General features: G+C 48.4%; 1 protein-coding gene across 2 annotated transcripts in view; it reads left to right on the top strand.

The window, feature by feature from the left end:
- The window catches only part of DISC1 (DISC1 scaffold protein), a 353,386-nt gene that overhangs the window by 198,345 nt on the left and 132,349 nt on the right, over window positions 1-22,692 (top strand). The window contains exon 10 of one of the 2 annotated variants that reach the window (XM_036829399.1): window positions 16,530-17,880. The exons of the other annotated variant lie outside the window; for it this stretch is intronic. Coding sequence (XP_036685294.1) covers window positions 16,530-16,534 — 5 coding nt within the window. The 3' untranslated portion in view covers window positions 16,535-17,880. Of the gene's footprint in view, window positions 1-16,529; window positions 17,881-22,692 lie in introns of those variants that run through there. 2 annotated transcript variants of the gene reach the window in all.

Genomic DNA, 22,692 nt, shown 5'->3' with positions numbered 1-22,692 from the left:
GATTACTTTTAATAAGACAGTGTGGTTTCTTTCAGATCCTTTGTGTAGATTAAAGTCATAAAACTGTCAAGAGACAGATCACAACTTCTTTCCAACACCAGAATCTTTAGAGTAGGTCATTTGTTTCTTTGTCCTGAACTTTTAAGAAAGTAGGGCAATGAGTCCCTTGTCTCTACTCTCTGTAAGAAGAAAAGGAAGCTCTGCCAATGTCTAGTTTATTCCCAGTTCCCCGGGGCATGATGGGGAGGGATAGAACCAGCTAGATCAGAAGTCCACGAGAGGAAACTCAGAATAAAGAGGGTATTGAGTTCTTCCCTTACTTGGGGAAATCTCTGCCCCTAAAGAGAAAAATGCCCCTTGCAAGTCTCGCACAGGGGAATTCTGTTTTAGTGCCTCTTCAGATGAAATGACTGTAATGGCTGACACCATAGATACTTTTTAATGAAGATCTTTTTCATACATCCTTTTGCAGAGTACAGCCAGCTAGCAATATATAAGCATCTGAGCTTAAACATAGTTTTAGCCGTGCAAGATTAACAGTATAAAACATGCGAGGCTCATCCTACTTATACAGTGATATTCCCAAGTTTTCATTACTCTCATTTCTGAGGGGAAATTTTCAGATGAAAGCAGGAAGAAAGTTTAGAAGTTTTCATCTCCTGCCCCATGTCATGCTCGCATGTATCTTGTCTGGATTTCAAGGAAGGCTTGGTCTTGCATTTATATGACTCATCAGAGTTTCTCTATTTTCTGCCTATTGGGATTGTCATCAGAAAATCTGGGGAAGGGATATGACATCATTCTTTTCAGGCCTGCACTGCATGCGTGCGTGTTTAAAAAGAATGGGTCGTAAGAAGAATGTCTTACACAAAATTCTCGTACCTTGTTCTTCCAAGTGTCTTTTTGTTCGGGCATGTTCAGTTTTTCATTCTGCATTGGCAGATTATTCCACAAAGGGAAGAGAGAATTTTAAAAATTTGGCAGATAATATTGTAACCTTAGTACAATTGAATGTTTCTTGGAAGTTTTTCAGTTCTGCAGCTGGGGATAGTACCTTACTCCATGACCAGTTTTCGGCTCAGATCACAGAATGATGATTGACAGCCTTTAGAGATCCCCTAGTGAGTTTGCTGTATAAAGGCGCAAGCTGAGGCCCCGAGCAGTCGTGCCCCTGGCCAGGGTCCTACAGCTCGTGAACGGTTGAGCTGTGGTGAGAACCCATCTTCCCAGTTCTGTGCTGGAGCTGTTTTCATACAAGCATGCTGACTTGGTGAGTCTGGTAAATTGCCATGTGCTGATATTTCATATTTGAAGTCCACATGTCTGTGTCTGCTTTGGAAGGGAGTTTTCTGGTACCATTCATTCATGGCCACTCTTCACGTATGCCCAAGACCGCCAAATACATTGGCCAGTAATTGTGTTTACACCTGTTTGTTGATAGGTCAGTATTCGGTGCTGTCAGGAAATCAAAGGAGGTTAAGAAATCCCAGAGGTTGATTCAAGAGGTTCACGTAACGTGTTGCCTCATTAAGTCTTGGTTGCATTATGAGTCTTAATCCACGATAAAATACTCTTTAGCCCAATAAAATAAACATTAGGTTGAGATTTAAAAGCGTAAGAACTAATTAATCTGCAGATTGGCGTATATTTCCTTGGTGATATAGGCCAGATCCACAAAACAATAAAGCCCCATTCCCCTGCCCCAGCCTCTGGTAACCTCTGTTCTACTTCCTGTCTCTACGAATTGGCCTAGTTTAGGGACCCCGCCCTATAACTGGGATCCTACCACATTTATCCTTTTGTGGTACAGTATCTTCTTTGAAAGCACAATGAACAGAACCTTTCCATGGGAGAAGTCAGCTCCGTAGACAACGTGGCCACTGGAATCAGTTCATCTCAGAAGATGTGGAGGGTTGGGAGTGTAGTCTGCAAGCACATTTATTTACAAGTCTTAGATGTTACTCGTTTGTGTGTGGTCATCTTAGGCTTCCTGAAAGTGTGTGAGGGAAGTCCTTCTAGGTCGCCTGTGGTTCACAGCGTCCTGTTCTCAGTCTTGGGTTATAGGTGTCATCGCCCTGACACTATCCTAATAAAAAACGGACAGGGTGAGAGAGTGGCATGGACATATATACACTACCAAACGTAGAATAGATAGCTAGTGGGAAGCAACCGCATAGCACAGGGAGATCAGCTCGGTGCTTTGTGACCACCTAGAGGGGTGGGATAGGGAGGGTGGGAGGGAGGGAGATGCAAGAGGGAAGAGATGTGGGAACATATGTATATGTATAGCTGATTCACTTTGTTATAAAGCAGAAACTAACACACCATTGTAAAGCAATTATACTCCAATAAAGCTGTTAAAAAAAAAAAAACAAAAACGGACAGGGACGACCATTACTCCGGTGCCCAGACCTCTGATTATGAGGCTCGGCACTCATACATCCCTCGCGGCATCCCTCGCGACCTGCGGTCCTGCCCCAGCTGTCCATACCCCACGCACCCAGAGCATAAGAGTGGAGGACTTGGAGCTTGTCCAGCCAGAAGAATTGAATTCTCGTGTCTGCTCTGCTGTGGAACAGCTGGCTGACTGTCACTTTGCTCCTTAGAACTGGACATTTCTCACCTGTAATATGAGGAGGTTGGACTTCTCCGAAGTCACTTCAAGCACAAACGTAACAATTCTCTGATTTATTCAAACAACCACAATTACAATAATGACCAGCGTTTTAACATGTGTTACAAGCTTCAGGCACTTTCGAAGTCCTTTGCCTTTACTGTTACAGCTACCTTAGGAAATAGGTACTGGACACAGAGAACGACTGAGTTGCCCAAGGGCAGCCTGCAAGCCAGGGAACTGTGCCTGGAACGCAGTGTCTGACTCCAGAGCCCAGGTTCCAACGACAGTAGCACTAAATTGAAAAAGCGTCGAAAAGAAATCACATCACATCTTATTGTGATGTCACAATAAGAAGCAAAAAGCAAAAAGCGCATCTTCTACTCTCTAGCCGTCGTGCTTTGTATGGATTCTTCTAACCTTGATGAAAGGCTGTACTAAATCTGTAATTAAAGTAATAATAGTGTTTCGTAGGCAGGGAGGGGAATTAGGGAATAGCATCCTTGTGGCTCTCTGGACACTAGGGGGCTCCCTGGCAAAGCTTACTGTCCGTGCATCCTCTACCTCAGGAGGGCACAAGTTCCTGGGACCAACTTCCAAAGAAGTACATGGCATTTCTAGGACTCCACGTATCAACATGGGTCAACCAGTCATGATTCCTGTAAAAGTCAGAATAAAACTAACAGACAAATCAACACAATCACACTCTGCCTTGATAACATCACAGCCTTCTCCCCTGGCTCTGTGTGTTTTCCTACAGCCCACCTTGCTGCAGAGCTCCAGATGGCTGTCATTTTAGCAGCAGAGAGACTTAAGCATGATAATGAGGGATATTTTATTTAAATCCACTCTTTATCTCTCATTACTTATTCACGTGTACGTTTCGCGATCACACTGCCGTTCCATGTGATGGGAAGTGAGACAGATTTGAAGAAAGTAATTGTTTAATATTCAACGGATATACCTATTTTGCTTCAGACAAGAATAGGCAGCACGAAAGAGCTGGGGCTGGCTCGTGGAAGGCTCCCTGTGCCTGGATCCTAGAGCCATTTGCAACTGTGTTTAGAAATAATAGTAGAGGGAATCGCAAGGTACCTGGGAGAAAGAGCAGTGCCTGTTAAGCCACGGGAGGGTCCAGTGAGGTATAGAGTTGCTTTTCATTAGTTGGGATGCCGATAAACCCTCCTGAGTGTGCAGGACAAGAGGAGTTCATTGTCCAGCCCCATGGCCCGGGTGTCATTGTCCTGCTACCTCTCCTGCTGTGTCTGTACGTAAAATAAGTCTTCCCATACAGTTACATTTGCTTAGGAAAAGATGTTAAGTCCTTGTAAATGATTCTAGACGGAAGCACTGCAAAGCCTGGTTAGGAGGCCATGACAGCTCGGTGTTTGGTTTAATACAAGGACCGTCTTTTTAATCCACTGAGCCTTGAATCGTTCGTTTGGTTCAGATCATCTCTAGAAAGTGAGCAGGACACTTGAAACCCCACTCCTGGGAAGGGAGAGAAAAGTCTACCCCCGCCACCGTTAGCATTCCTCTGCTAATACCCCATTTGTTTTGCAAGGAATGTGTCTTGGTGCTGAGTGAAAGCTCCTGCTCAGCTGACACGGCAAAACCCCAAACCCAAACAAAAAACACACATAAAAAACAAACCTCAGAGCACACTCATCTCTGGGGGAATAAAAATAAATAGTTATTTCTGCTTTTGAACAAGCCACGTGCATGTGGCTGGAATTCGTACCTGGCCCCAAACCCTTCTCGCTTCCCTGTGTGGATCTGCTTTCTGTTTCTCTCTCTTTTCTGTCTCATTTTTACCTGTTTCCTCCCTCTCCTTTTCCACTCCTTCCTTTATTCCTCTTCTCCCCTTCCGTCCCTTTTCTCCTCCTTTTATTTCTTTTTCATCTCTCTCTTTACCCCTTCTCCTGGCTGTGGTTGCCTGGTGGGCAGGATCCGGTCCAAGGCCTGCACTGGCTCCTGGGCCGGGTTTAGGCCCTTCCAGCCGTGCATCCTCAGAGCAGCCGTTAGCATAAACAAACTTTAATTTTGTTGTTCTCTTTGTGAGAGAGGTGAGGAAGATAATAACATGAAATCCAATCCAGGGCCTTTAGAAAGGGCCGGTGGTTGTGTGTGTTTTGGAACTAGTGATGGAAAGTGCTGTCACGGAGCTGGTAATAATTAGGACGAGAACTGGGGTAGGTAGCGCCTCCCCCCCACCCCCCCTGCTTCCGTGAGTGGAAAGAGGAAGGGATACTGTTGGACCCGTAATGGGAGGTTCTTCAGCTTAGTAGAGAGAGTGCTGACCTTGACGAGACGCAGTCTAGGGGGAAAATACTCAGAAACATCAGGCTGCTGGAGGGGGGAGGGGGGAGGGGGAATGACAGGCAGTGAAATAAGCAGATGGTTGGCCCTGGGAGGAGTCTGTCTAGTTTTCACAGCCACGCTTCACTCAGAAGCACAACAGTGATCGCTGGCCCTGGCAAGGATTATGTAACCCGTGGCCTGGAAGTTTCCAGGGTTACAGGCGCCTCGTGAAGACCTTGAGATGAAACGGTTCGGGCCTCGGTTCCTGGGAGGGGGTCTCGCCTTACTCAGTCGTCACCGGTGTTTTCTGGATGAAAGCTCTCACTGCCCCTGGTCCCTGGAGGACAGCTTGCACCTGAGGAGCCGAACCCAAGGCTGAACTTCAAGAAGGAAGACGTTAGGAGAGGAACCACCTCTAGGGGGCGCTCCTGGAGTCCACGAGAGCTGGGTGTACGGGGCCCGAGGTCCTGAGAGCTCGGGCACAGGTGGGTCTCTGAGGGGATGGGAAGCCAGAGGGGAGTGAGGCAGGAACCGAGGTGAGGTGTGAACGCCTGGTACCACCGGGAGGGCTCTTGCTGTGGGAGCATCCTTCCCAGGGCGGGACAGAGGTGACAGAGACATCCACTCCTTGCACTCGGGGCAGGACTGACCCTCATCCTCCCGGGGGCCGGAGCCAGCCTGGTGAGTGCGTGGGGCTCCTTTGGGCATGCCGTGTGACGCTCAGAATAAAACATGGACGGACTGTTACGATTTTAATGTCCTTTCTTAGACCAGAGAGGCCGAAGGCTCTAATTATTGATGCCCGTCTTCCCTCCTTTCCCCTGAGCGCGTCAGATGATCTCCGGGGGGGTGGAGTGGTGCTGTGTCTCACCCGCGTGTGCCCAGCAGGTGGCCAGCCTGTGCAGGCCTCGGGGGACTTGCCCTCAGGGCCTGCGCTCTCTGCTATGTCGCCCTGAGCCTGTGCCACGAAGGCCACTGGACCAGGGGGCGTGGCTGGCTGTAGCTCCTTCTGTCCCTGCCTGGGGCCGGCTTGATGAGGAGTGGCCGTTGGCCGCAGCCTATACAGGCCACAAAAACCTGTTCATGAAGACAAGCAAGAATGATGGACATGGGGGATATATGTATACGTATGGCTGAGTCACTTTGCTGTACAGCAGAAACGAACACAACATCGTAAAGCAACTATACTCCAATAAAAATTAATTAAAAAAAAGAATGGTGGACATACTCTCACTATGGCTAGCATACTAATTTATTACAAACTCGGCTTTTAGAGATTAGCAATTAACCTGTTTTTTCCCTTCTTGTGCCATTGTCCTGCCTTCCTAAATTGAGGTATGCCTGGTGGTCTTTGTGAGTGGTGAAATGGCTTATTTTAAACATTGATTTGCATATTTTAAAGAATAAATGTTTTTCTTAAAGTGATCTTATTTATGGAATATCGTGACTTTAATTTTGCTCTAGGAATCCAGTTTCTGAGAACGAACCCACATCTCGCATTTCGTGATGTGCATCCAGGGTTTTTCTTCCTGCTGCTGTTGAGGTTGGGCTGAGGCCGGGTGGGCGTGGACCAGGCTCACCGAGACCTTCCAGGGCCTTCGGCGCGGACCTCCCCCACTGATGCAGCAGCCCAGGGCCCTGCCATCTTCCCGTTCTTGCTGGGTTGGTGCCTGGAGTCTGGAGTGACAGGTTCCCCCTGGATTGGGCTCTAGACGCTGTGCCACCTTTAGTTGGCATTGTCTCCTCAGAGTTTTGGTGGGTTCTGAGGGCAGGGGTAAGAGAAGAATAGAAAGTTCTGGACCTTTGCGGGGAGAGGAGACCCCGCTGGGCAGAGGGAAGGGTGTGGGAGCAGTTGCCGGATGGGCACAAACCCCCGCGTTCCCCTGGGTGCATTTGGTCAGGGCGCCGCCGCTGGTGACTCAGCCTCTTGCCCACGGGTGTGAGGCAGCTCTCTGACCAGGACCACGCCACTGGTGGAGGAGAAGAGTTGCGTTCAGACCACCTGTGGCTGGTGGCACCTTCCCGTTGGTGGGTTCTACCACGATGGGCCGACTCTCTTTTCGTCGCCACCTCTTTGCCTGGTGAACTGCCCCATTGCCGTCTTAAAACCGAAACTGCGGCCTTTGCAGGGCACACCTGTCTGCTGGGGGAGGTTAATTCCAGCAGCCTCTGGCTCTGCTGTCAGGTTTGGACTTGCTTTCGGGTGTCCTCCGTGTCTTTCTTGTGTCCAGTATAATCCCTCACCTCCAGCCCTTGTTTTGATTCCTGACTGCTAACAGTTTCTTCCGCTGGACTGGCTTTTGCTTTGGGTTGTAGCGCTGTTTGTATTGTAGGAGCCACGTGATCAAGGTCGTATCTTACACGTTTTTCTTCCTTTTAATGATCAAGTTTGCTTTTAGGTCACCCAGACAGAGCATTCTGAGTCCAGGTTGAACGTCTGCACACCAAGGTTCGTACACCAGTGTGACACCAAGATGCCTCATCGACACGTCCCCAGGGCCACCCCCTTCTCCTCCTGCCTGTCTCCCCACAGGTGCCCCGATTTCCTGGTTGCATTTCTGAGTCCTTTGTTCTTGGGGTTGAACACTAACTCGGTAACTGATGAAAATGTTTGTGTGTCATGTGACGTGGAGCACGTGACGTCAGCTTTCTGCAGGCGCGTTGGAAGGGAATATTACTTTGATCTGGAAAAACAGCCCGTAATAGTCTTCAGACTCAGTGTCAGGCTGGGAGAGCGTGCCCTGCAAGATCGGTCCATCACAGGTGGCCCGCAGCTACTGCAGGTTCCTTCTGGCCTGGCCCCGAGGCAGTGAGATGGGCCTGGCCATTTCCTCTGTTTTTGGGGTAGGATTGGAAATAGCCTTATTTCTGGGGTCATGTGCTTGGGGAACTAAGATGCCTAACTCCACACTGACTGACAGCCTCTCACCATGGTGGAATGATTTTCCATCCATTTCCCCTGTTTCGGGGGCCCAACCGTGTGCCCCCCGGGAGTGGGCAAGCCCTCTGCTGAGGCTGCGTCTCCTGAACCAGGAAAGCCACACCCGTGGTGCTGGGCGGTCACTGTCAAGGGGGAGGGAGAGGAGTAAACTCAGCCCGCGGCCTGGCTCGCGGCTGCCTCGGCCCGGCACTGCTGTCAGGTCCCTAATCTGATGGGGGCGGGGGGCTGATTCTTAATCTGCCTGCCCGGAACCCCATGTGCTTCTCCAGGATCGACCCCCTGCCCCAGCCTCTGCTGTAGCACTCGCTCAGACCTATGTGACCTCTGACCCCGGTACCCTGAGCCACATCGGTGCTGCGCTGCCAGCCCTGCCCTTGTAAGAACAAACGTCCAGGTCGATGCTGGCGTTGAACGATAGAGTACATTCGGGGTGTGTGTTGTATGTGGTGTGTGTGTTGTGTGTCGTGGGTGTGTGGGGTGTGGAGTCGGGGCAGTGAGATCATCTAGGAATTGCTTCCAGAGCCTCGTGGTGGCACAGGGTGGCTGCCGTTGCTCCTGGCGTCTCCCTCCTCTCCATGCCTGACATGACCCACAAGGGGAGCCCCTGTCTGTGGGCACTGGGTTCACTTTCGGAGGTTCCAGACGCCCCATCTCACCACCGCAGGCGAGCCCTAGGCATCCTTCAGTCTTTCTGTGGTTGTGCAGCGCCCAGGCCCTCGCCCGTGTGGCGGGCAGTTCTGCGGGTGGTGCGTGGGGAACCTTCTCCACAGCCCTGCTCTGCAGCACGCAGGCAGCCTGATTGATGTGGTCTGTGCAGACGTAATTGTCCGGGCAGATCAATCCCCATGTCTCAAAAGTGAGAATTTTGCCTTGGTACTTGATCATCTACTCTGTTCAATTATATGGGCATTTTACATTGGCTTTCTTTCATTCTTTTAAAAAATTCCTCATCTTAGTAATGAAAAACAATATATGTGTCATACTGGTTCTTGTTGTAAGCTTAATTTCTCTCCATTCACTTGAAAACCCTTTCTTATTACTCCCAGCCCCTTTGATTGATTTATCTATTGGAAAAGCTCCTCCAATCCGACTCTGGTCTCCTGGTCCCTCCGTGTCTAGGTCCCTAACAGACCCACGGTCTGACGTGTTGGCTGAAGACGGAGCAGCAGAGATTCTTTATCTTGAAAGTGCCTGCAGAAAAGGTTGGAGAATGTCTTTCTAGGACTGGAGTTGTAGCTATTTCCTAGACTTATGTTTATGTTCCATTCCTTTACCCACTGCTGTTTGAAATTCGGCTGTTGTTTGCCTACTGGTCGCCTTTGTGTCTCTCTTTCCATCTGTTCTTAAAAAAAAGAAAAACAACAAACCAAGTGAGTTTTATTTTAAACCAGTCCAGGTAACAGGAACACAATCTTGACAATGCTTTGGAAACCAGTAGAAGAATATTGTCGTTAAATTACTCACCTACTTAACTCACTTTCCGTATACAATCTATTATTGGGGTTACTGCATATTTCAAGATAAGTGCATGTTTCTGAGACAGGTTCCTTTACCCCAGAGAAGCAATTGTCTCGGAAATTGGTTTTGACATATGCTTTCAGTTTTAATACTTCCTTTTACATTCTAAAATAATCTCCTGTTGCATGTAATTTCCCTCCACCACATATAAAGATGTATTCCAGGCATCCTCTCGTGAACTTCAGTTTATTTCCCACAGAGACGGCTGTGGAAGATCACAAGAGGGGCCCTGACACCCTTCCCTTGCAGCTGTGGAAGGGACTCCACACCTAAGCCCAGCCCCACAAGGGTCCTCTCTTCGCCCAGACCCTGACAAGATCCGCATACATCACCATTTTAAGGAGCCCTGAGGAGGAAAACCTCATGATCTAATACGGAGTCACCACGAAAGATTTGGGCATCCTTCTTCATCAGGACCTGATGAGAGACGAGGAAGAGAGAGGGGGCAGAATGATCAACAGGGGTTCTTGGTTATTCTAAAGCGGAGAACAGGTTAGGGATTTCTACTAGGGCGACACATCAGAAGCAAAGCTGAAGTCAGCCTGGTGAGCAGTCCCAGGGCTGTGTCTCAGCCCCTTTGGCCAAGCGCCCACCCTGCATCCCTGCCCAGCGCCCCATAGTGGCGGGACTTATGCAGCAACCCATTAAGGATGTAAAAACTGGAGTGAAGGCAGTACTCCTAGAATGTAACAGAGCTATCAGGTAAGGAACTGAATAGAAAGGGTTTAGGATTATAAGCACGGGTTTTACTAACGATAAAGCATCTTCGGAAACCCATTAAGGAACATTGACATAATAAATTTCAAGCTGTTAAGGAAAAATCTACCTCTCAATCAGATCTTTCCAATAGAGCAGGGGTCCCCAGCCCCTGGGCCACGGACCGGTACACTTCCGCAGCCTTTTAGGAACCGGGCTGCACAGCGGGAGGTGAGCGGCCGGTTAGCGAGTGAAGCTTCATCTGCCGCTCGCCATCGCTCCCCATCGCTGGCGTTACCGCCTGAACCCTCCCCCCACCACCCCTGTTCATGGAGAAACTGTCTTCCACGAAACCGGTCCCTGGTGCCATAAAGGTTGGGGACCACTGCTATAGAGGTCCTCTCTATACGGGAGACGGACTCCCAGAACAGAAAGTCAGAAGAGGGGTTCTGGGGTAAATGTAATTGAAATGCCCAAATTCCAGTTTCACAACTAGAGAGCCAGGAGGGCATCCTGAATAATCTTAAACAGTGGTGCTCAAATGTAGGGCCTGGTCAAAGACTTCAGAGCTAACTCACTTCCATTACTTTTGTCTTTCCCACTCGAAAACTTTTTTTTTCGTTCATAAGCCCTCCAGTTCGAGAAAATAAAACACAAGGCACCCTTTTAGTAACCATTATTCAGAATATCATAGTTTTAACTGAGATCCTAATGAAGGCACTAAAGCTGTTTCCATCAGAATCTAAGGTGCAGACTTTAGAAGCCCACAGGGTCCATTCAAAGCATCCTCTGGTCTGTGACCGTAGGAGACCGGCTCTCTCTGACCCCAGACTGACCTCAAACTTGGGGTTTCTCCCTCAGTATATTTCTCTATCAGTGTATCATAGATACACTGATAGAGAAATCAATCTGCCCTGCCTGGTGGCAAAGTGAATTTTCATTAAGCCTTTGACAGACACAGCTGTAGTATTTGGAGGAGATGACCCGGGACGCTGTTAGAGGCAAGGAGAACCGTCTCCGCAGCTGAGTCTGTGGGGAAACCAGCCTCCAGCCAGCTGTGGGCCTTGAGGCCCCCTGTCGTGGGGTGTCGGCTGCCTTGGGACTCCCCGTATTGGAGCCTGGGTGTGCTGGCTGAGTGTCGCCTGCCATGGGGACACCAGCTGTTCTACCAAGGCTGCAGTTTTGACACTGTCATCAGAAATCGACAACTCGAGGGGTCTTGGGCAGTTTGCTTTCCGGGTTTTGACCTCATGTTTCCTCTTTTGTAAATGAGCAGGATGGCTGAGATGATCTGTTAATTCCCCTCTAGCTCATCTGGCTCTGTTGTTATCTAAACATACTGGTTTGATGTCACTAAATTGTTCTCGCTCTAAATGGCAAAGGGGAAGACCCCACAGTCACCCCTCTTTGCAGTAGCAAGTGCTGCTTGGCTCTGCTCGCCTTCCTTCCACCTTTCTCCTAAGGTCCAACGTGGAGAATTTACAGAGCTCACGGGTCCCCAGTAAATAGAACCAAAGGGGAAAAGATAATAGAGCAAACTGTACCAGAAGGCGTGTGAATGGTTAGGTCGCGTTGGGACCATTTTGTAGCCCCTTAACTACGTTCCCCAAGCATGCTTCTGGACTGGTTCCTTGTTGGAAATGATGTGGAATGCAGGCTGAAAAAGGTCTGAGAGCCCTGGCACATAGTGGCGTGCCCTGAGGACCTTCTCCCATCTCATATTTCTTTTAGTATCTTAAGTTTCTAACTCTGCGTAGCAACAGTGGCAGCACCTGTCCTAGCAGTCATGGAGGGCAGTCACGTCTTTTGCAGAAACGGTCTGGGTGTCACTGACCCACAGCAGTTGCATTCTGGGTTTTAAAGCTTTGGGTCTGAACATCCCCCCTGATTTCAGTGTTCCAGAATCCAGAATTCTGTGCAGTAAATGAGCATCTAGAGGCTTGCGGTTTTCTGGAGCCATAGCAGAGGCGCTCAGGGAGCTGTGGTGAGTCAGGGCTCTGTGGTGCTTGTCTGCCTGATGCTGCCTCAGGGACGGGTGTGTGGACCTCTCTTGTCCCCCCCCCCCACCTCCCTTTGTTCCCCCCATTGCTAATGGTGAAGTGAGGAGCCTTCGGGGATTGTGGGGTGTGTACAGCATGCCCACAGCTTAGGAGAGACGGTTCTATCTGGATGGAGAACAGTCCCAATGGGAGCCATAGAACAGGTGCTGATTTTATACCCAGCTAAAGGGCCACTCTGGAGGGAGAGTAGACTGGGGGTTCCATGATCAAAGGGCCAAGTCAGCAGTCACAGGGAGATCTCCCCCACAAGTGATGGACTGAAAATGAGAAGGGAGACATTTAGTATAATATGAGGATGCCCTTCTCCATCAAGAGGTCTATAAGGTGTTATGACACCCACAGTTCTGGCTATGGCTAAAAAGAGTCTGTCTGCAGAGCCCAAACCTGTACAGCTAGAAGGATTAATTGGATGCTCCCGTATGTCGTTTTTATTTATAATATTCCTGATCTGATCTAGACAATGGACAAGTTATGCTATGACTCTGAACACTAAAGGGATAAGATCATGTTCTACTTAGTTACTCATCATGAATTTAGTAGCTAAATTCAGTGTACATTGGGACTAAAACTTATCTCCATTACTGTTTTGTTTTTTTTTTTTTTTTAAATTTTTGGCTGCATTGGGTCTTCGTTGCTGCGCACAGGCTTTCTCTAGTTGTGGCGAGCGGGGGCTACTCTTCGTTGCGGTGTGCGGGCTTCTCATCATGGTGGCTTCTCTTATTGTGGAGCATGGGCTCTAGGCACGTGGGCTTCAGTAGTTGTGGCACACGGACTCAGTAGTTGTAGCTCGCAGTCTTGAGCGCGTGCTCTGTAGTTGTGGTGCATGGGCTTAGTTGCTCTGCGGCATGTGGGATCTTCCCGGACCAGGGCTCGAACCCGTGTCTTCAGGCGGATTCTTAACCACTGTGCCACCAGGAAAGTCCCATCCGTTACTGTTTAAAGAAAAGTCAAGTCATAGGCATCCAAAGTTTTGTATTTTTTTTTTTTTTGGTAACACAGGGACACAATTTAGTGATTCTAATATTTTTTTTGTAGTTTTTTTTTTTTTACAAGGTAGGTGTCATAAACATTCAAATAATCCATCTTTTAAAAAGTACATTTACAACATCAAAAGAATTAAGATGAAATATAAATACAAAGTTTTGTTATTTTTGTAGCTCATTTACTGGCAGAGGGAAAGTAAGAAGTATTTCTGTGTTCTCTCCGGGTAAAGGTCTGGATGCTGACTCGAGGCTGCCGTGCCCTCGTCCTGTCTCGGGTTCTTAGGAGCTGGGTTACTCGACACGTACTGGAGCGCTCCGAGTTCATGGTTCCTCGTCTGGGTGGGGTTCAGTGGAGGTCGGGTGTCAGTATTATTTTAGGTACCCTCCACGAGGCTGTGTGATGCGGCTATCCACAATCCCTGGTGAAACATAGATGTTCAGATCCATTTTTTTCCTCCACATAACTTTGCATGTCTGAGTTTACATTTAAACAAAACACAATTAGAGAACAGGCATGAATGACTGATCTGCGTGGATCAGCTTATTTCTACTGAACAGATGAAAATCAAAAGTGACTTAATAGCTAACTTCAAAGCTGTAAAGAGTGTATGGAAAATGGAAATTCCATGCTAAGTATCTGAATTCATATTCACTGAGGGCAAGATGAGGATAAATGAACTCAAATTGCAGCAGAAAGGAATTAGATCTTAAGAAGGAAACTTCATAACTTCAGAGGGTGGTCTTTTGAGATGTCTGATGCAAAGAAACGGTGCTGCTGTCTTAGGATGGCTCACTCTTTCAGCCCATAAATTCTTCTGGAGTGAATATATACTACGAGGCAGGTGCTGGGCTTGGTGCTGCAGATCCAGTGATGAACAGACAGATACCCACCCTGACTACATGTCTTTGAAGTCTAGTGGGGAAGACAGATATTAGGCAAAGACACAAACAGGTAGTTATAAACTGTGAAAAAGTGCCGTGAAGGACAGTCCGAGAGTGTAAAATGGGCACGCAGTCTGGGGCCAGGGGTTAGAGGAAGGTCTCTCCAAGGTTGAGTTGAGATCTGAACGATGAGTAGAAAGTAACAGGCGAAGGGAGCAGAATGTGTAGCCCAGGCCGGCTGAGGGGGCAGCCTTTGCGAGGACCCCGGGCCAAGGGAGCTGTGGCTTCAGGGCACGGAGAGAACAGCGAGCCCAGTGCAGCTGGAGCCCAGAGAAGGGGAAAGGAGAGCGAGGAGCCCTGGGTTCCAATATAGCCAAGGACCCAACCAGGAAGGTTCTTTCTTGAAGCGAGTTTTAAGGACTTGGATCTTTATATAAAGAGCAATGGAAAGTCATCAATGTTGTTTGTTTTGTCTTTTTTTTTTTTTTTTTTTAACTGAAGTATAACAAGCTGTCTTAGTCTATTCGGCCTCCTATGAAGAATGGCACAGACTGGGTTTCTTATAATCAACATCAGTTCATTTCTCACAGTTCTTGAGGCTGAAAGGCCAAGCTCAGGGGGCCAGCATGGTAGAGTTTCGGTGAGGACCCGCTTCCCGGTTGCAGACTTGAACCTTCTCCTCGTGTCCTCGCCTGGTGGGGAGCAGACAGCAGCAAGCGCCCCCTCGACTCTTACAGGGGCACTAATTCCTCCTGTGATGCAGGGACCTCGTCTAATCCTGATCACCCCGCAAAGGCCCCGCCTCCTAATACCGTCACATTCGGGGGTAGAGTTTCAACAGATGAACTTGGGAGGGACACAGACATGTAGTCCACAGTCACGCCTACAGAAAAGTGCCTGTACAGGTCAGCTTATGAATTTTCGCAGTGCACACATCATGTGACCAGCCAATAAACAGAACATTATTAACACCCCAGAACCTACCTGGTTACTAGCATGCTCCCAAGGTAACCCTCTCCTAGCTCGTAAGGCCATAGACTGATTTTGACCATTTCTGAACTTTACGTAAATGGAGGCATACCCTGTATTCTTGGTTCAGCTTCTCTCACTCAACGGTATGAGACACATCCACTTGCTGCTTGTAACAATAGATTACTGTGTGAATATAACAGAATTTATCAGTTCTACTGTTGATGGACATTTGGGTCATTTCCTGGGTTTGGCTATTTGGAATAGTGCTTCCGTGAACGACTTGGTGATTCAATTTCACTTTTCTATTGGCTGTTTTTCTAACACTGGAATTTCTGGAATTTAAGGTGTACAACTCTTCCTTGACTTACGATGGGGTTACTTCCCTATAAGCCCATCATTGTAAGTTGAAACTATTGTCAACTGAAAACCCATTGAATACACCTGACCTCCCCAGCACCACGGCTCAGCCCAGCCCACCTTACCCGTGCTCAGAGCACTTCCATTTAGCCTGCAGTTGGGCAAAGTCATCTGACACAAGCCTATCTTATAATAAAGTATCGAATGTCTATATAATTGATTAAATACCGTACTGAAAGTGGAAAGCAATGGTTATCTGGGTCTAGCGTGGTTGTAAGTGTATCACTTGTTCACCTTCGTGATCTCAGGTCTGACTGGGAGCTGCTGTTCGCCGCCCAGCCTCACGAGAGAGGATCTTGGCACACATCACGAGCCTGGGAAAAGGGCACAATTCAAAAATCAAAGTAAGGTTTCTACTGAACGCACATCGCTTTTGCACCATTGTAAAGCTGAAAAATCCAACCATCCTAAGTTCTGGGGCCGTCTGAACATGTGTTAAACTATAATGCATCCTGACCAGCAGTTCTCTAAGGTGGCTGTTCTGATTTGCTCCCCTATCAGCCATGTGTGAAAGTTTTCATAGATTTTTCTGCAAAGAGTGCCGTGATCAGATCTGTGCTTTTCCAAGACCACGTGGGCCTCTAGGAGGAGAGTGGATTGTAGAGGGTGGCGTGCCTGGAGGGACCTAGGTGGGCTGTCCCGGTGGGTCAGGGAGGGCGGGTGGGGATGGGGTGGGTGAAGCCAGCTGGGGTGGAGAGAAGTGCACAGACGCAGGAGAGACTGGTGGGGACCATGCTGATGGTCCCAGGGGACTGTCTGGGTCGGGGAGCAGGAGGGGTGACAAGACGACCTCGTCACCTCTTACTGCCGTGCGTTGACTGGTTAGATGGTGGTGTTTGTCTGAATTCTGGTGATGGACCGGGTGGGGAGGTGTGGATCCTGATTCTAGTTTTGGACACGTTGATTTGAGGGTCTTCAGAGACGTTCAAGTGGCAGTCAAGAAGGCAGTTAGACAGAGGGGCCTGACTCAGGGGAGGGCTAGTGGACATGAGAATCACAGGAGCACCGGTGAGTAGAGGTCACCAGGGCTGGGGGAGGGAGAGCAGGACCAATCCAGTCCCATCATTTCTTAGTTTCAGAGCAGTTTTTCTAATGAAACTTTTGAACACATTTTAAAGGAAAATTTTCTCTCCGTTTTATTTCAGGTTGAAGATCATTAGGCCATTGTTTATGTGGTGGGGTCAGCGATGCCGTGTTGTGGGCAGGGAAATGGGGGATGTGTTTGTATTTGCTGCAGGACATCACGGGGCCAGGGCAGAGCGTCTCTGTATTAATTTCCCGGGGCTGCCTTAACAAAGTACCACACACCGGGGACGTCAACAACGGTTTATGTCCTCACAGTTCTAGAGGCTGGAAGTCCAAGATCAAGGTGTCGGCAGGGCTGGTTCCTTCTGAAGCCTCTCTCGTTGGCTTGTTGATGACCGTCTTCTCCCTGTGTCCTCGCATGGTCCTCCCTCTGTGTGTGTCTGTGTCCTAATCTCCTCTTCTAAGGACACCAGTCAGATTGGATCAGGGCCTGGCCTGATGACTCGATTACCTCTTTCAAGACCCTGTCTCCTAGTGATGTCACATTCTGAGGTCCTGGGGGTTAAGGACTCCAACGTTTCTTTCCCAGGGGGACATAGTTTATCCTGTGATACCCTCTCAGCCAAGGTCCTGCTTCCAGGCCAGAGCTTACCTGTCCTTCACCCCCCGCAGTCAGAGAACTCTACCTGGTACCCACTTTGTGTCTCCCTGGCAACCAAGGTAGTCAGTTAAAATTTCTGGAGTCAGTGAAAATTTTCTTACATACAAGACCTCCAAACAACCAGAAATGTTGAAGCAAAACCATAATAATCACGATCAGGGGCCTTTCGTGTGTACCAGGTTCTTTAACTGGTATCTTTGCAAATTCACATGTAGCCCTCCCGGCAGCTCCGTGAAGGAGGTATCATTTCCCACCTCACTGAATTGATGAGCAACCTGGGACTCAGATCACATGCTTGGTCACTAGAGATGCGGCGTCTGCACCCAGGCCCACTGGCCGGCCCCTCTCTGTCCTGCTGCAGGCTCAGGCCATGAGGGTACACACGGAGACCTGGCTCCTCTCTTAGGTTTTACAAACACGACTTAACCAGACAGAGCAAATATTGGCACAGTGATTTTTAGTAGTTACCTTTTGGGTGAATGTACTGTTCTCCCCAACTCAGGCTGATTTCTTTGCAGGGCTCTTAGGGCTCCTACAGCTGGGGAAAGACAGAATCTTTAAATACTTCCCAGAGCCATGAGAGACACCAGATAAAGAAGCATCTTTCAGGGTGGCACACGGTCCCCATCATCTCAAACGGTGTGATCTCCAGAATTCCCCACATCCTGTCTCATCCATTCATGAAAAAGAGAGAGATGGACCTGACTGGAATTCGATTTGGAAACCTTTGGGAGAAAAAGTGTTTTGAGTTTTCTGTTCCAGACCTCAGAACAGTTTACTTCCTACTGTTCTCATCTGTCTGGCTCACTTTCTCCTTACACAAAGCCTTCAGGCATCGCTTGAATAAACAAAGCGTATTAAATAGGAAGTGTCGTGTTTCTCTTGTCCTGTCTCACGGTGGTACCCGTGCATTGTCGTTTGTACATCATCCATTGTCTGTACAATGCGGTGGTTTTACATTCCTGGTGAGAAAGCCCCAATCACCGTCACTCATCGGATTTGCATCATGGAACTGAATGGCTGATGTGTATTTGAACGTGTCCTTGATAACATTAGGCCCGTGAATTAGCTTGGAAAAGAGATTCCTTATCCAGGTGTGAATGTGGAATGGCCTAAAATGTATGAGATGATGTATTCATCACTGTGCTTAATGATGGGCCCGCAGAGGTGCTTACAGCACGCAGGGTGCGCGGCTGAGTACCTACTTGTTTGTATCAGACATGCAGGAGAAGAGGGAATGGGGTGAGAGAGAGAGAGGGGGCGAGGGAGAGAGAGACAGAGACAGAGCACAAGAGCAGACGTGAGACAGCTCCCGCTCCCAGAGGCCCGTAGCGTGGCGCTGAAGACATGTGGGAAACTGAGCAGTCAGAACGCAGAGCAACAGATGCTACACGACAGGTACCTGCAGGCGGATGTGGGCAGAAAGAGACACACAAGTGCAGGACGACGAACGTCGCTGTTGAGATTAAGCATCGGAACCAAGAAATGTTCCCAAGAGAAAACGATGCTTACTCTGAATCCTGAATAACATTCCTTTCGTCTTTCAACTGTATTCATTAGATGCCGGCTCATTTGTACCACCCATTGTTCTAGGTACAGGAAATAGAGCCATGAACAGCAAAGCCAGGCCCGTCCTGCCCTCGGGGAGCTCCCGTCCTTGTAGGTACGGGGTAGCCAGGAAGCCAGGTGGGAAGGGTGGGCCTGGGGCTAGGAACAGCACAGGCTTCAGAGTGAGGTTGGCACAACCCAGGGGATTTGGGGCTGGTCAGAGGGAGGCAGGCAGGGCCACTGCCAGGTCCCCAGTGTGGCGTCTGTATGCCAAGCCAGGGAGCAGGAACTGTCTTCCAAAGGCCACCAGGAGCCCTGCTGGTTTCTGCAGGGGTCCCGCCTTTGGACTTGGAGCGCTTGGCGGCAGCGTACAGGGTAGAAGGAACAGGGCTTGGGCAGAGGCCTGACCCTAGGAGGGGAAGGCACGTATGGACACACGCGACGGACACCGGGGCAGGAGGGCAGCCGGCTCTTATGAGCAATTCCATGGTGGGGGGGGCGCAGGGAAGGGTAGGAGTGAGGATTCCAGGGTGACCCCAGAGTTCTAGCTTTCCACTAGGTGACGGTGCCATCCACTGAGGGGTGGGACAGATGAAAAGGGTCTCAGGAATTGTGACCAGTGCAGATTTGGCCATCTCGCTTGTGAATTCTGAAATTCTGCAGGCTTCACCTGAGAGCGTATCAGAAGTACAAGGTCTTCTTACTAGTGTTTGTGGAAACTTGGTCCCAAAACATAGTCTTCAAAGACATCAATGCCCTTGGCATATGAGGGACTATTCATACCTCCACTGTGGGGAAAGGAAACCAAGGCTGGCGTTGGTTAAAAAGCAGAGCTTGGGGAGCCAGAGCGCGAGCCTGTGGTGAGTGACTCCAGACTAGTGGTCTTCCACTAAGAGCCCCCCGGGTTTGTTAACAGGGTTTGCCTGAGCCCCAGGAGGGAAAGGTAGGTGATATCAGCTGCTGCCCTTCTGCAGCTTCGCAGTGCCCACGGCAGAGCGTCAGCCAGGTGGATGGCAGGCAACTCCTAGTGTCCTAACGTGAGGTTCTCAGGATCCCGTGTCTAGGGATCTAGGGAGGGCAGCAGCAGAGGGGCACGTCTGGATTCCTTATCGGAGTTCGGCAGGTGAGAAATGCTCTCTCCACATCTGCCATCCCAGTGCCCGCCCATGCCTGGTGGGTAAGTTCTCTGGGCTGTGACGGGCCTGCTTGTGAAAATCCCCTCCCCGTGGGTGAGGACCTTTTCTGAGTCTTTTCTGGGGCGTTTTGTGTCTGACACGTATGTTGTTGGTATGTGATATCATATGTTATGCTCATATAACATACATGGTAACAGGAAACTCGGGATGCGAATCTGGGATGTGTCTTTGTGTGATCCGGTTTTTCAGAAGGAATCAGTGCAAGATGGGAGAAAGAATGAATTTAAGACAGGAGTATGTGACCTGAAGGGGGTGTAAAGGGAGGTGCCCCTCTCCTCCATCCTCCTCTCTCCGCCAGAATCTCCCACCTTCTGTGGTCCCCCTGGCTCAGGGCAGACCTGCTTCAGAAGTTGTTATTTATAGTTTGTGGCGCTTGTCTTCATGAAACAGAGAGAACTACAGACTCTTCAGTTGACGTCTAGTTAGCAAACCAACCCTTTGACACCAGCTGGCTGTAACCGGCATTTTTAATAAAACTTACCTCTGTCTTAAAATAAAAATGCTGCCTCAGACATTTTTGGACTGCAACATATGAAAAACTGACAGGTGGGATCTTTCATGCAAAACTTCTGCTGGGGCTAAAGGAAAATATTTGATAAGGTTGTTTGCCCAGGGGGGAGGGAATAATTGGATTTTCTTTCTTGCCCGCTGGCGTCTAGCTGCTGTTGTTAAGACAGGACCACAGAAGTTTTAAAAGCTGAATCATAGTTTATATTTTTAGCATTTTTGAACTATCGAGATGAGATGGAGGGAAGGAGTGCAGTGGGGGAGTAATTTCCCCACTCCTGTGATAATTACTGTCTGTCTGAAAGTGTGCAGCTGGCTACTCAAGCCTGGTTTAGCCTGTCCACAGCAACCCAGCGGGGAAGCGAAGCCTCAGCTGAAGACCACGGGCTGAAGTCTAGGTGCCCCTCTTTCAAAATCTTAAAACAGTGCCTTCTCATGCTCCTGCGGCTGGCCTGGGATTGTGTGTGTGGACGGTGTCACCATTTTCCGGATCTTTACAGATGACATAAGTTTATGTGTCAATCCTGTGGATACGCATTCTATGAATGAACGAGGTTCTGAGGAATTTTCTCCCTAATCCTGTCTGTGGTGGCAGTAGAAGAGGAGGGTGGGGGAAGGAGGAGGAGGGTGGAGGGGGGGGAGGGTGGAGGAGGAGGAAGGGGAGGGGGAGGAGGAAGGGGAGGGGAGGGGGGAAGGAGGAAGGGGAGGGGAGGGGGAGGAGTGGGGGAAGAGCAAGGGAAAGAGTTGTGGGGAGCTTGCACCTAAAATCAAAGAACTGAGATTATGAAGTCAAATTATTCTCCCTCAGCTGTCATACTCCTTATAGCAATGAGAAATAACCTCATGGTGATTTTACTTATTAAACAATATTGGCAAGGCTCCTTCTTTGTGGTTTGCTTATGGTATGTCTTCAAAACCCTTGGGTAGTTTCTGTGGTTTAAAAGTTCCAACTGAGGTTGGTTACTGAGGAAAGAATTTTCATGAAGGAAAGGTGTGTCTGAGTTTTTAAGGAAAGAACACAAACTTGAGGACAACCAAAATGTCCTTGTCTCCCCCTTCCTTCCCCTGGGGGCTGAATGCTGTAGCTGGGTCAGTCCAGTTGGCATGTGTATTTCCAGATATGTGTTTTATGGAATACAAGTAATATGGATTTCTCAAGTTTTCTGGCAATTTATTCCCCTTAGCTAAATTTTGCAAAATGATTTAAAATACCCAGTGCTTAGCTCCAAAAGCCAATAAACCGGGATGAAGACATTGGGTGTGATTTGGAAACAAGTAAGACAGAACAGATCCGTCTGCTTTCTAATATAATTTTATTTTAAATACAAGTTATTACTCCACTTTCCCCAATATCAGACAGCTGGTTCCTTCTTGAAACAACTCGTGAAGACAGATGGACCAACCATTTCTTCAGCGTGTTGGCTGCTTCTGTGGCCGCCATTTTCCCAACCCGCTCACTGCCCCAACTTCTTCCCATGCCAACCTCGGTTCTCCTGGCACCAAGCAGTTGTCTAGAGTTGACTTTTTATTTTTCATTTGATGTTCGGAAGATGAACATAAGGTGCCAGACTGGATTATTGTATTCATTGGCAGATGGATTTGCTCCATTTCTGTAAGAGTTCACTCCCTTTGTGGAATATCTGAGCCCCGGTGCTTCCTTTAGATGGATGTGTAATCCTTCTCCCCATGGCTTTTCTCTCAAACTTGTATGTTGTGAGTTATGCCATTAGATCTACGGGACCAGGTAGTTATTACCTGGCCATTAGTCCAGTTTTTCTGTGTTCTACTACAAGTACCTATTTCTGTTCTTTAAAACATGGAATTATTTGTAAGTAATCACTCTGGAAACAAACCTAGCATTTAAATTAATTACGGATATCAAATCGATGTGAGGAAGTAAGGAAAATAGAGCAGGCGTTGACAACTACTATCTGTTCCTTTCAAATTTTAGGACCCTTTACATTATTTCTTCACATCGATTTGCTATCCAGAATCCTTGCTTTATAGTTGGAGTATTTCTTTTATGAACAAGTAAACAAAATACTGTACAGTTATAAAAGTGAATGGACTACAGCTACAGGTATCAACATGGATAAATTCTATATACGTAATCTCAGTGAGAAAAGCAAGTTCCAGAAAAATGCATGCAGTACAATAACAATTATTTTATTCAAAAATACACAAAACAACATTTTATATGTTTAAGGATACATACTTTTGAAGATAGAGCATAAATCCATGTGTGGGAATGATAAACACCTAAAAACCGTCGCCTCTGGGGCAGGCAGTGGGGCATAGAGCAGCCTGGGGGGGTCTTCACCGGTTTCAGTAAAATCTTCTTTTATAAACTGGACTGTTGGCCCATGGTGC

The sequence above is a fragment of the Balaenoptera musculus genome, chromosome 16 (genome assembly GCF_009873245.2).
Source record: "Balaenoptera musculus isolate JJ_BM4_2016_0621 chromosome 16, mBalMus1.pri.v3, whole genome shotgun sequence".
NCBI lineage: Eukaryota > Metazoa > Chordata > Mammalia > Artiodactyla > Balaenopteridae > Balaenoptera > Balaenoptera musculus.
Note: the sequence above shows the minus strand (reverse complement) of the source record. Positions and strands in the feature narration are given on the sequence as shown.